The sequence below is a fragment of the Crotalus tigris genome, unplaced genomic scaffold, assembly GCF_016545835.1.
Source record: "Crotalus tigris isolate CLP2741 ecotype Arizona unplaced genomic scaffold, ASM1654583v1 scf7180000024308.805542, whole genome shotgun sequence".
Lineage (NCBI taxonomy): Eukaryota > Metazoa > Chordata > Lepidosauria > Squamata > Viperidae > Crotalus > Crotalus tigris.
Genome location: NW_024100480.1, coordinates 415,960 through 429,647, shown reverse-complemented (window position 1 = coordinate 429,647; position 13,688 = coordinate 415,960). Strand labels below are relative to the sequence as shown.

At 44.9% G+C, this 13,688-nt stretch overlaps 1 protein-coding gene across 4 annotated transcripts in view; it reads left to right on the top strand.

Moving 5' to 3' along the window:
• The window catches only part of EXOC4 (exocyst complex component 4), a 281,528-nt gene that overhangs the window by 50,647 nt on the left and 217,193 nt on the right, over positions 1-13,688 (top strand). For 3 of the 4 annotated variants that reach the window (XM_039324739.1, XM_039324737.1, XM_039324740.1), the window contains 3 exons: positions 9,158-9,342; positions 11,111-11,205; positions 11,636-11,879. In XM_039324739.1, coding sequence (XP_039180673.1) covers positions 9,158-9,342; positions 11,111-11,205; positions 11,636-11,879 — 524 coding nt within the window. The remainder of the gene's footprint in view (positions 1-9,157; positions 9,343-11,110; positions 11,206-11,635; positions 11,880-13,688) is intronic. The other variant, XM_039324738.1, reaches the window with a different exon arrangement.

The following is a 13,688-nucleotide window of genomic DNA, read 5'->3' as shown; positions in this document are numbered from 1 at the left end:
ACAAATGGCTGTTCAGTCTCTTCTTAAACCCTTCCAGTGTTGGAGCATCCACAACATTTGGAGGCAACTCGTTCCACTGGTTGATCGTTCTCACTGTCAGGAAGTTTCTCCTTAGTTCTAGGTTGCTTCTCTCCTTGATTAGTTTCCATCCGTTGCTTCTTGTCCTGCCTTCAGGCGCTTTGGAGAATAGCTTGACTCCCTCTTCTTTGGGGCAGCCCCTGAGATACTGGAAGACTGCTATCACGTTCCCACCTCGTCCTTCTCTTCATTAAACTAGACATACCCAATTCCAGCAACCGTTCTTTGTATGTTTCAGCCTCCAGTCCCCTAATCATCTTTGTTGCTCTTCTCCGCACTCTTTCTAGAGTCTCAGCATCTTTTTTACGTCGTGGTGACCAAAACTGGATGCAGCATTCCAGGTGTGGCCTTACCAAGGCCTTGTAAAGTGGTATTAACACTTCACCAGATCTTGATTCTATCCCTCTGTTAATGCAGCCTAACACTGTGTTATGGTAGATTCTGAGTTCCTATCACACAGCTAGTCAATTGTATTAGAACATAATCTAGGATACTTTACTGTCCGTACCAATGAGCTATTAAGAAATATTTTATAATAATAATAATTTATTTATTTATTTATGAGTCTTATATACCGCTTTAAGTACAAGCACTCTCTAAGCAGTGTACACCAGTAAGCAATGTATATATATATTTACATTGCCCCCAACAATCTGGGTCCTCATTTTACCTACCCCGGAAGGATGGAAGGCTGAGTCAACCTTGAGCCGGTGAGATTTGAACCGCTGACCTGCTGAACACAGTCAGCTAAAGTGGCCTGCAGTACTGCACTCTAACTGCTGCGCCACCTCGGCTCATAACAACAACAACAACAATAAAGTTGGAAGGGACCTTGGAGATCATCTAGTCCAACCCGCTGCTCTGGCAGGAAACCCTATACCATTTCGGACAAATGGCTGTCCAGTCTCTTCTTAAAAACCTCCAGTGTTGGAGCATTCACTGCTTCTGGAGGCAGATTGTTCCACCGGTTAATTGTTCTAACTGTCAGAAAATTTCTCCTTAGTTCTGGGTTGCTTCTCTCTTTGTTCAGTTTCCTTCCATCGCTGACTATAGCTAGAAAAAAATGGAGATAATAAAGACAGGAACTCTTGTAGCTATTTTTAAAGGGAGCAGCCCATGTTTATTTCAGCCGGTGTTGAATTGATCTGATTTATGTCTGTCTCCAGAGAAGGAGAAGCAGGAGCTGGCCAGCCACCTATGTAATTATTTATGTGTTTGGTGCTTAAATGTGATATATCGCTCATTTCCCTGCAGTGTCTGTCTTGCTGTAACTCGAAAGCTGTTGCCTGTCCTTTATTGGATCATTTTATTTATTTAGCATTTATTTATGGCTCTCTTCCGTCTTGGAACTGATTACAGTTCGATCAGGACCAGGAGAGCTTCAAGAGGCGATTGGCTTGTCTTTCCCAAACTCTTTTTATTATCACTTAAAAACATTGCAACTGTGTGTAAATGTGCAGTGTGTGCTACCAATGTAGTACAGGCAGTCCTTGACTTACAACCCTTGAGCGACTGTCATAAGCTTCAACGGCGGGGGGGGGGAGGAAGTGACTTACAACCGGTTTTTTTTTTTTACACTATCGATGGTCACGTGATCCAAATTCAGAATGCTCGGCAACTGACATGTACTTATGACGGTTACAGCTCCCGCGATCCCCTTTTGCAACCTTCTGACAAGCAAAACCAATGGGGGAAAGCCTGATTCACTTTGCAACCGTGTTGCGTTAACTGAACATCTGCCACGATTCCCTTCGCAACCGTGGTGAGAAAAGTCGTTAAGTGGGGCAAAACTCAACAGCTGCATGGTTTAATAACAGAAAAGTTGGGCTCAGGTTGTGGTCATAAGCCAGTGGTTCTCAACCTTTTTAATGCCGCGACCCCCAACCGGTCATAAGTCGAGGACTACTCAACCGGTCGTAAGTCGAGGACTACTCAACTGGTGCAGCACCGTTTGCAGAATGGGACTTTTGGCGGGCTCAGCAGGGCAGAGACAGCCTGGACAATTCCTATTGGCTTTTGAAAGCCAATCGAATTAGACTCTATTCAAGAGAGTCTATTCTATTGGCTTTCAAAAGCCAATAGAATAAAAGGGAGTAGCACAGCTAAGGAAAAGGGGGAAAAAAATGGCGGACTGCGTTGTTTGGCGACCCCGTGAAATGGTCGTTCGACCCCAAATGGGGTCCCGACCCACAGGTGGAGAACTGTCATAAGCGAAAGGCTACCTGCTACTGTGTTTCTTGATTCCTTGAGCTTTTGTGTATATTTTGTACATTAAACAAATGATATTCTTACATACCCTTCTTGCCCAAGAAATGCAAACTCTGATTTGTTTTATTTGTCGAGCTTCACAGATAAGCCGCCAAATGCAGATGGAAGCACTGTGTTTATGTATTTAGAAAAAAGCCTCAAGTTAAGAAAGACAAAAGCTGTTTTTGCTATTGTTAGTTTGCTAATAGACTACATACAGTCAAAGAAGTTATTTGCCGTTTGTTTTCTAAGCCTAAATTTCGAAACTGTTTTTGAAGGCAAAGCCTGCAGAAAATGTGTTTAAATGTTTCTTTCGTTTGTAATGAGAATTCATTCTTAGAAAGTACATTCTTGGCTAACTTTTCTATAGTTGAATAGGATAGCTTCAGCTTGGATGTCCCCAAGGGACCCTAAGATGCAAAAGAAAGGCATATTAATAATAATAATAATAATAATAACAACAACATCCACGTCTGCCTATCCCAGGTCCTTGGTAAGGACTCGATTGGTAGGCAAAATGCCAAATCCAGTCTGAACATCTGGCTGACTGTGCGATGGTGATAATAATAATAATAATAATAAAGTTGGAAGGGACCTTGGAGGTCATCTAGTCCAACCCCCCTGCTCAGGCAGGAAACCCTATACCATTTCGGACAAATGGCTGTCCAGTCTCTTCTTAAAAACTTCCCGTGTTGGAGCATTCACCGCTTCTGGAGGCAGGTAGTTCCACTGGTTAACTGTTCTCACTCTCAGGAAGTTTCTCCTTAGTTCTAGGTTGCTTCTAGGTCCAGAGGTTTAGAATAACAGAGTTGGAAGGGACCTTGGAGGTCATCTAGTCCAACCCCCCTGCTCAGGCAGGAAACCCTATGCCATTTCAGACAAATGGCTGTCCAGTCTCTTCTTAAAAACCTCCAGTGTTGGAGCATTCACCTCTTCTGGAGGCAGGTAGTTCCACTGGTTAATTGTTCTCACTGTCAAAAAAATTTCTCCTTCATTCTAGGTTGCTTCCCTCCTTGATGAGTTTCCGTCCGTTGTTTGTCGTCTTGCCTTCTGGTGCCTTGGAAAATAGGTTGACACACTCCCCCTCTTCTCTGTGGCAGCCCCTCAAATATTGGAAGATTACTATTATATCACCTCTACTCCTTTTTTCCATTAAACTAGACCTACCCAATTCCTGCAACCATTCTTCCTATGTTTATTTAACTTAGGTATTTAATTTAAATGCCCTTTTATTTCCACTGAGACATTACAGATCTTTCAAGCTTTGCTGAGATTTCAGTAAACTGTTCCAAGCGAGGTTGTTATGTCGCAATAATAATAATAATAAAGTTGGAAGGGACTTTGGAGGTCATCTAGTCCAACCCCCTGCTCAGGCAGGAAACCCTATCCCATTTCAGACAAATGGCTGTCCAGTCTCTTCTTAAAGACTTCCAGTGTTGGAGCATTCACCGCTTCTGGAGGCAGGTGGTTCCACTGGTTAATTGTTCTCACTGTCAGGAAATTTCTCCTTAGTTCTAGGTTGCTTCTCTCCTTGATCAGTTTCCATCCCTTGCTTCTTGTCCTGCCTTCAGGCGCTTTGGAGAATAGCTTGACTCCTTCCTCTTTGGGGCAGCCCCTGAGATATTGGAAGACTGCTATCATGTCCCCCCCTCATCCTTCTCTTCGTTAAACTAGACATCCCCAATTCCAGCAGCCGTTCCTTATCGTTTTGCATATCCCTTTTGTAAGATTGTCGAATTCTCACAGTGGATGAAAGACGTCTCATGGATTGGGGAAATGAAATGAAACGAAATGAAAATAAAATCCTGTGGGCTTTGTTTGTGATTTCCTCCTGAGACTTTCCAGTTTTGAAAAAGGGTATTAAACGGTTAAAGGTCTCCCACGCGCAAAATACCTTTTCACGATCCGCTGCCGCGGCAGAAACAGTAGAGCTTACAAACAAAGGTGTCTTTTTCCTTCCTCTTTTTAAAGCTGTCTGTATCTTACAGTTGGGGGAATGTTTTAACCTCACGACATGCACTCCTCTGATCCTAAAGAACATTTCAGCTGACACTTTTGTTCTGACACAAAGTGATATTACACGCTCGGTAGCACATCGCACTCAGAAAGTACTCGACAACTGGGATTTGGGAGGAATTGCCGGTTCTGGCATATATTTTTTTTCATTTTAGAAAGGACAAATTTAGAAATGTAAGAGAGTCAATTTGGTCTGGTAGCCAAAAAAGCAGGAGACGGTGAGTTCTAGTTCTGCTTTAGGCATGAAAACCTGTTGGGTGACTTTGGGCCAATCAGCAGGAGTGAGTGAGTTCCAGTCTCACTTTAGGCATGGAAGTAAATTGGGTCACTTCGGGCCCATCGCTAGAAGACTGTGAGTTCTAGTCCCGCTTTAGGCATGAAAACTGACTGGTTGACTTTTGGCCAGTCGCTAGGAGATGGTGAATTCTAGTCCTACCTTAGGCATGAAAGCCAGATGGGTAACTTTGGGCCAATCACCAGGAGATGGTGAGTTCTAGTCCCACCATAGGAATGAAAGCTGTCTGGGTGACTTTGGGCCAATCACCAGGAGACGGTGAGTTCTAGTCCCACCATAGGAATGAAAGCTGACTGGGTGACTGAGTCCCTTTTCCCCAATGCTGTTGTAACCCCAAACGGTCACTAAATGAACTGCTGTAATGCGAGGACCCCCTGTATTTTGGAAATCAAACGAATGAATTGAGGTGCTTGGACAAAAATCTCATAACATCCGCTGTGAGACCCAGCCATCCGGTTGAAGCTACAGTACCCCTTGGACTCAAGGAGATCAGTTGATCCCTCTTTTGCAATTAATGCAAAATGAACGAAATTACTTTTTCTTTTTTAAACTTAATAATTTCCCAAGGATACATTTCCTGGGGGAGCGATTTTAAAGCTCTCCAGACCTCGCCTTCGATCTTCAACTTGTCTCAGGGCGAGGCGGAGAGCAAGGCTCCGAATAACACTTCACACGCTTCAGGCATGTTCATGCATACGTAGATGAGTCTTTCTGGTCCGGCATGGATTCCCCAGACGAGCATTCAGGTGGCGTCGGAGAGCCTGGAATTAGGGACTCAAGTCAAGTGTTCAAGCCCATCACCGGACTCTGATGAATTCACGAAGAGCCATAAATAAGTCATACGCCGTGATTGGGAAGAGGACGCTCTTAACGGGGTCTCTAAGATTTTAGGTCGGTATTAAATGGAAATATTGAAAATATTAGAAAGAGTACAGAGAAGAGCAACGAAGATGATCAGGGGACTGGAGGCTAAAACATACAAGGAACGGTTGCTGGAATTGGATATGTCTAGTTTAACGAAGAGAAGGACGAGGGGGGACATGATAGCAGCGTTCCAATATCCCAGGGGTTGCCCCAAAGAAGAGGGAGTCAAGCTATTCTCCAAAGTGCCTGAAGGCAGGACAAGAAGCAACGGATGGAAACTAATCAAGGAGAGAAGCAACCCTAGAACTAAGGAGAAACTTCCTGACAGTTAGCACAATTAACCTGCCTCCAGAAGCGGTGAATGCTCCAACACTGGAAGTTTTTAGGAAGAGACTGGACAGCCATTTGTCTGAAATGGTGTAGGGTTTCCTGCCTGAGCAGGGGTTGGACTAGATGACCTCCAAAGTCCCTTCCAACTTTATTATTATTATTATGGATCATCTCACAATCAGCCAGATGTTCAGACTGGATTTGGCATTTTGTCTACCTATCGAGTCCTTACCCAGGACCTGGGATAGGCAGATGTGGATGTTTGATGGTATTACAGGTATCGTCGCAGGATGGAAGCAGTCCCTAGTAAGGCCGCCTTTTGCAATTGACTAATAGCGAATTTGTCAATGCCAATGGTGTTCAAGTGGTGCTCCAATTGTTTTGGGATTGCACCCAAGGCGCCTATGACTATTGGTACTACCCTTGCTTGTTTTTGCCACAGTCTTTCTGCTTCTATTTGTAGGTCTTTGTATTTTGTTATCTTCTCCAGTTCTAAGGACAATCTCATCAAACAGCTAAAACATACAAAGAACAGCCGCATGATTTGGGTATGGCTATTCTAGAGAAAAGAAGGACCAGGGGGTGACATGATAGCAGTGTTCCAATATCTCAGGGGCTGCCCCAAAGAAGAGGGAGTCAAGCTATTCTCCAAAGCACCTTGAAGGCAGGACAAGAAGCAACGGATGGAAACTGATCAAGGAGAGAAGCAACCTGGAACTAAGGAGAAACTTCCTGACAGCTAGAACAATTAACCAGTAGAACAACCTGCCTCCAGAAGCGGTAAATGCTCCAACACTGGAAGTTTTTAAGAAAAGACGGGACAGCCATTTGTCTGAAATGGTATAGGGTTTCCTGCCTGAGCAGGGGGTTGGACTAGATGACCTCCAAGGTCCCTTCCATCATCATCATTATTATTATTGTTATAGGCAGCTCTTCGTGCCATTGAGGAGACACGATGGACGGTGAGCTTAAAACCATAAGCCATCACTCTGCATATCTCTCATTATTAAATTGAATTATTGTTTGATTTGCTGCCAGCTCTTGCGGCTGTCCGTTTACCTCCTCTTTCCTTAACATAGCCATGCCTCTGCAAAATGAGATTTATTTACTGATTAAAATAATACGCAGAAAGGAGACACTCTCTTTTTGTGGCCAGTCCTCTCTCTTTTAACTGAGTTGCGATGTATTTACGCTGGTGCTGCCACCCGCTGCTCAGGGATAGAGAGCTGACACAATTAAACAGAATTGCTGAAATATTTATCACTATCTAAACGTTATTACATCCCCTAAGAAGGTCACCTTAAACACTGGGCGAGCTGTAAATTGGAAATATTGCAGTAGACACCCGTTTGTGCCCGATCTTTGAAACGCACCGGAGTTGGATATGACTCAGTGGAGACCAAATCATTAAAGTATTTAGCAATCCCAGGGTTACAGCTGGCAAGGAAAAAAATCCCCTTTGAGTTTTGAGGTTGACGCTTCAATTGCCCCGTGGACAGAGCGGTCATATTTCTAGGGATTGCTAATTTAATTGACTGTTATTGCAGGAGAAATTTAGAATCATATCCAAGGGGTCTTCTTCAAAATCAATTTCGCCCGCCAAGGCTTTGGCTGAATCCCTTCGTCTTGATCTCATTTTGCTAAATGCAGACTCTTCCTTTCACTCTTCTGCTTTCGTAGTTCATCATTGGGGCTCACTCCTTCTTCCATCTCCTGTTTTTTTTTAAGAGAAAAGCTATCTTCTTGTATTATAAATATTTAGAATAGAATAGAATAGAATAGAATAGAATAGAATAGAATAGAATAGAATAGAATAGAATAGAACAGAACAGAACAGAATAGAATAGAATAGAATATGTGGAATGGAATGGAATGGAATGGAATGGAATAGAATAGAATAGAATAGAATAGAATAGAATAGAATAGAATAGAATAGAATAGAAGGAATAATAGAGTAGACTAGAATAGAATAGAATAGAATAGAATAGAATAGAGAACAGAATGGAGTAGAGTATAGAATAAGAAGGAAGAATAGGAATAGAATAGAATAGAATATAGAATAAGAAGGAAGAATAGAATAGAATAGAATAGAATAGAATATGTGGAATGGAATGGAATAGAATAGAATAGAATAGAATATATGGAATGGAATGGAATGAAATGGAACAAAACAGAATAGAAAATATGGAATGGAATGGAATAGAATAGAATAGAATAGAATAGAATAGAATAGAATAGAATAGAATAGAATAGAATAGAATAGAATAGAATAGAATAGAGCTGGAAGGAAAGCTCCCCCCCCCCCCGAAGCAGGAGAACCTATATCATCTCAGACAATTGATTGTCTAGTCTCTTATTAAAAATCTCCAGGGATGGAGCATCCACGATTTCTGGAGGCAGGCTGTTCCACTGGTTAATTGTCCTCACCGTCAGGAAGTTTCTCCTTAATTCCAGGTTGCTTCTCTCTTTGGTCAGTTTCCAACCATTGTTTCTCGTCTTGCCTTCTGGTGCTTTGGAGAATAACGTGACCCCCCTCTTCTTTGTGGCAGCCCCTCAAATACTGGAATGCTGCTATCATGTCACCCCCTGGTCCTTCTTTTCTCTAGAATAGCCATACCCGAATCATGCGACTGTTCTTCATATGTTTTAGCTCAGTGTTTCCCAACCTTGACCATTTTAAGGTGTGTGGACTTCAACTCCCAGAATTCCACAGCCAGCAGTGCTGGCTGTGGACTTCTGGGAGTTGAAGTCCACACGCCTTAAAATGGTCAAGGTTGAGAAACACTGTAAAAAATTTAGCTGTTTGATGAGATTGTCCTTAGAATTTGACCCGAGGTAAATCTTACACGGAGCAATGTACAAGGTAATCCTCGTTTTAAAAATGGTTCATTTCGTAACTGTTCGAAGTAACCGGGGTACTGAAAAAAAATGACTTAACGAGCGTTTTTCCCGCACACACACACACAGCCCTGGCCGCACCTCACGGTCCTGTGTGATAATAATTCTGATTTTTGGCAACCGACTCCGATTTAGGACGGCTGCAGTGTCTCCAAGTCACACGCGATCCCCTTTTGCGACTGTCTGAGAAGCAAAAGTCCATGGGGAAACTGGATTCACTTCACGACCGTTTTCCTAATTAAACATCTGCGGGGATTCACCGAAGAACTGTGGCATAAAAATGGAACAAAACTCACTTTAAGCCCTGTCGCGCTTAGCAACGGAAATTTGGGTTCGAAGTGCGGTCGTAATGCGAGGATTCGCAGTATTGATACGTAACGGCTTTGGGAAAGAACTAAATCGACCTTTATTTATTTATTTTGTTCAAAGGTATCGGCTGTGAACTCCTTGGAAGGACCCCTCCTTCAGGTGGAGGGACTAAGTGACCTCAGGCTGGAACTTCACAGCAAAAAGATGAATATGCACTTGGTTCTGATCGATGAACTCCACCGTCATCTTTACATCAAGTCCACCAGCAAGGTTGGACAACGGAGTAAAGAAAAGGGGAGAGTAAGGTCCGTCTTGTTTATGCGTTCGTTTAGCCCAGGGGTAGGCAACCTTGGCTCTTTTACGACCGGTGGACTTCAACTCCCAGAATTCCTGAGCCAGCCGTGCTGAGGGGAAAGGGAGAGGTTTCCAAGCTGAGCCATGCTGGCCCAGGAATTCTGGGAGTTGAAGTACACCAGTCATCAAGGAGGCCATAGTTCCCCCATGCTGGCTCAGGAATTCTGGGAGTTGAAGTCCACGAGTCATAAAAGAGCCAAGGTTGCCTACCCTTGCTCTAGGGTAGGGGTGTTCAAGCTTGGCTCTTTTATGACTGGTGGACTTCAACTCCCAGAATTCCTGAGCCAGCTGTGCTGAGGGGAAAGAGAGAGGCTTCCAAGCTGAGCCATGCTGGCTCAGGAATTCTGGGAGTTGAAGTCCACAAGTCAAAAAAGGGCCATGTTTGAAGACCCCTGGTACATGGGTAGGCAACCTTGGCTCTTTTATGACTCGTGGACTTCAACTCCCAGAATTCCTGAGCCAGCCACGCTGAGGGGAAAGGGGGAGGTTTCCAAGCTGAGCCATGCTGGTTTGAGGAATTCTGGGAGTTGAAGTCCAGAAGTCTTAAAGTTGCCAAGGTTGAGGACCCCTGATATAGGACAGGGGTGGGGAACCTTGGCTCTTTTATGACTGGTGGACTTCAACTCCCAGAATTCCTGAGCCAGCCACGCTGAGGGGAAAGGGAGAGGTTTCCAAGCTGAGCCAGGCTGGCTCAGGAATTCCGGGAGTTGAAGTCCAGAGTCATAAAAGGGCCAAGTTGCCTATCCCTGATTTAGCCACTCCTCTCCTAATTGCAACTCCATTAATGCAGGAATACGACTGTCTTCCTACCTCAAATAAAATGAAATTTGGGCCGAGCTGTATAAGCCAACTCAACCTTGAAAAAAAGCCACCCATCGTTCTAGGGAACCAATAAACTCTCATTACTTTCCCTTTCCAGAGTCCAACCTTGGGAAGTCTGGGGGGGGGGGGTGATGGTGGTGTCATTTTGATGACTATTTGATGGCTGGCCGTGTACTTTTTTGCGGGTTTTTTTAGATACAAAAACCTTCAAGAGGTCTTTTGAGACTGTGTCAAAGTTACAACACCGTGCAATCATCATGTTGTGGGCTCATGAGCTACAAAAATGCTATAAGTCGTAACATTGGAAGGGATCTTAAGGGCTGCTGACCCCCAGTTCCCTGGTCAGCTCAGAGACCACCAAGACTCCACAGTTCTCCTCCTCCTCCTCCTCCTCCTCCTCCCCCGCAAATTCCACTCCTTTCGAGCACTGATGATGTTCCCTAGTTGGGTCATGCAATGTCTTGCAAGCAAACCAACCAGCTTAGGGAGCATCAAGGACTCCACTGTTCAGTCCTGAGCTACAAATATTTTTTTTTCTGTTAGTCTGGGAGGAGTTTAAAGTTGGAGGCTTCCCCTTCTGGTTTGTGAGTCTTCATGTGAAACAGACCCTAGGCAATGTATTTATTTCATTTATTAAAAATACTTCATAGCCGCTCATCTCTGAACCGAGTCTGGGTGACCCCCAACCAAACGGCCTATAAAAGATTAAAACAATAAAAAACAACAACAACGGAGCTTTGTGAGTACTTCCTCCTCCTCCTCAGATAATTCCCTCGGGGATGTAGAGGCTTGCCACGTTAGGGAACCTTTAATCTTCTCATTTACATTTCTGCCATTTGTGAATGCTTGCTGGAGTTCTCTTGGCTCACAGTGGCTAAGTTTAATTTCCTCTCATTGCAGTTCGCATGTGAAGGAGGCCTCTGCTCTGCCTCTTCTCGACGTTACTAACTTATCCACGCCTCGCAAGTTTGACTCCGCTCAATTTAGCAGCGGTGAGTGATAAAATAATCATCTCTCTCTCTCTCTCTCTCTCTCTCTCTCTCTCTCTCTCTCTCTCTCTTTCTCTCTCTCTATCTCTCTCAGCCTCTCTCTGCTGCTATATCTATCTATCTATCTATCTATCTATCTATCTATCTATCTATCTATCTGTCTGTCTGTCTATCTGTCTATCTATTTATCTATCTATTATCTATCTCTCTGCATCTATCTGTCTATCTATCTATCTATCTATCTATCTATCTATCTATCTATTATCTCTATCTCTCTGCATCTATCTATCTGTCTATCTATCTATCCATCCCTATCCCTATCCCTATTCCTATCCCTATCTCTCTATCTCTCTAATGGGCCCTAAGAAAGTCTTTGGGCTTGAGGCTCAAGCAACTGTTTTACGATTCGGGTTTGGTCTTTCTTACATTTTAGGAAGAGAAGTTAGCTTGATGGAAATCAAGGAAGATTTAGAGCTGGATCCCGAGGAGAACAGCTCGGCCTTCATGGGCATTCTCATCAAAGGACTGGCCAAACTGAGAAAAATTCCAGAGACCATCAAGGCCATCCAGGATCGTTTAGAGCAGGAGCTGAAGCAAATTGTCAAGAGGTCTAGCACCCAGGTGGCAGACGGTGGCTACCAGAGAGGGGAGAACGTAGTCCAGGAAAATCAGCCCAGGTAAGACCTACCCATCCCTCCCTCCCTCCCTCCCTTCCTTCCTTCCTTCCTTCCTTCCTTCCTTCCTTCCTTCCTTCCTTCCTTCCTTCCTTCCTTCCATCCCTCCTTCCCTTCTCTCCTTCCTTCCTCCCTCCCTTCCTTCCTTCCTCCCTCCCTTCTCCCTCCCTCCCTTCTCCCTCCCTCCCTTCTCTCCTTCCTTCCTTCCTTCCTTCCTTCCTTCCTTCCTTCCTTCCTTCCTTCCTTCCTTCCTTCCTTCCTTCCTTCCGCACAAATAAGCAAGGCCCTGTCCGTGGGATGCAGGCAGCACACAAACCCACACATTCTCCAGTCCGTGGGAAAACGTTTCTCCATGGAATTGGCCCCTGGCGCCCAAAAGGTTGGGGACCTCTGCTCTAAGACAGAGGTCCCCAATCTATGGGCTGTGGCCCACTGCCGGGCCGTGGCCTCTTGGCCATTAGGCCGTGTGAGTGGCTGGCCAGTGTGTGCGCACGTGTGTGTGCGTGCACACGCTCAAGCCCCCCTTTCGCCGGCGCTAGCCAAGCCGTGAGTTGAGAGCCGGTGCTAGCCGAGCCATGAGCTGTGAGCCTCTCACCGGTGCTAGCAGCCCCATTTACAGAGTGTGCATGCTCGCTGCCCTGTTTATGCGCATGTGGACGCAGCCACATTAGCGTCTGTGCAAATGCACGCATAAATGTACCTGTCCCTCCTTTTCCCACCAGGCCGCCAACACAGAAAGGTTGGGGACCCCTGATGTAATACCGTCTCCTGGTGATTGGCCCAAAGTCTCCCAGCTGGCTTTTCTGCCAAAGGAGGAACTAGAACTCACCGTCTCCTGGTGATTGGCCCAAAGTCACCTAGCCGGTATTCATGCCTAAGGCAGGACAGGGTTTTCATAGCGCCTAGAATGAAGAAGACCCTTCCAGTACAGAAAGTCCTCGAACTTATTTGTTTGTCAAAAGGTCACGAAACCCCGGGACCTTGCAACCGTCATAAATATGAACCGTTTGCCAAGCATCCGAATTTTGATCACGTGACCACGGGACACGCTGCAACAGTCGCAGGTGTGGGAAACGGTCCTAAGTGACTTTTTTCCCAGCGCCTCTGTCACCTTGAACGGTCCCTAAACGAACAGTTGTAAGCCGAGGACTCCCCGCACGGAAGGAACGTTTTTGCTTCGGCATTTAGTGAGGATGGGATCACTTTCCGTTCACTTGCCACATCCTTCTCAGGAGAGTAAACAGCAAGAGGTTTTTTTTTTTCCAAATGGTTCTCTTCTCTGAGTAATTTCCTGTGACAAGTCCCTGCCAGACCCTAAAATATTTATGGGTTTGGCTACGGCACATTAATTAACAATAATTGGGTTCCTAAAAAGGCATAGGGAGAGGTAATTGAGGCGGGGCCTTTGATAAGGACGGAGAAGGAAGTACCTTGTCATAAAAACATGATAATTGCTCAGCGGATATGTACCCCCAGGCTTCAGGTGTCCCTTTCATTCGTAGAGCTGACGGCCCCTTCCCGTTGTAATGTTGCGGACGCCGAGGTGCTTAACAACTTGCAGAGCATATTATCTTACTAAAATCTGTACTTTCGTTAGGTTTTATTAACTTCACTTAGGCTTAGATCAGTGGTTCTCAACCTTTTTAATGCCGCGACCCCCAACCGGTCGTAAGTCGAGGACTACTCAATCGGTCATAAGTCGAGGACTACTCAACCGGTCATAAGTCGAGGACTACTCAACCGATCGTAAGTCGAGGACTACTCAACCGGTGCAGCACCGTTTGCAGACTGGGACTTTTGGTGGGCTCAGCA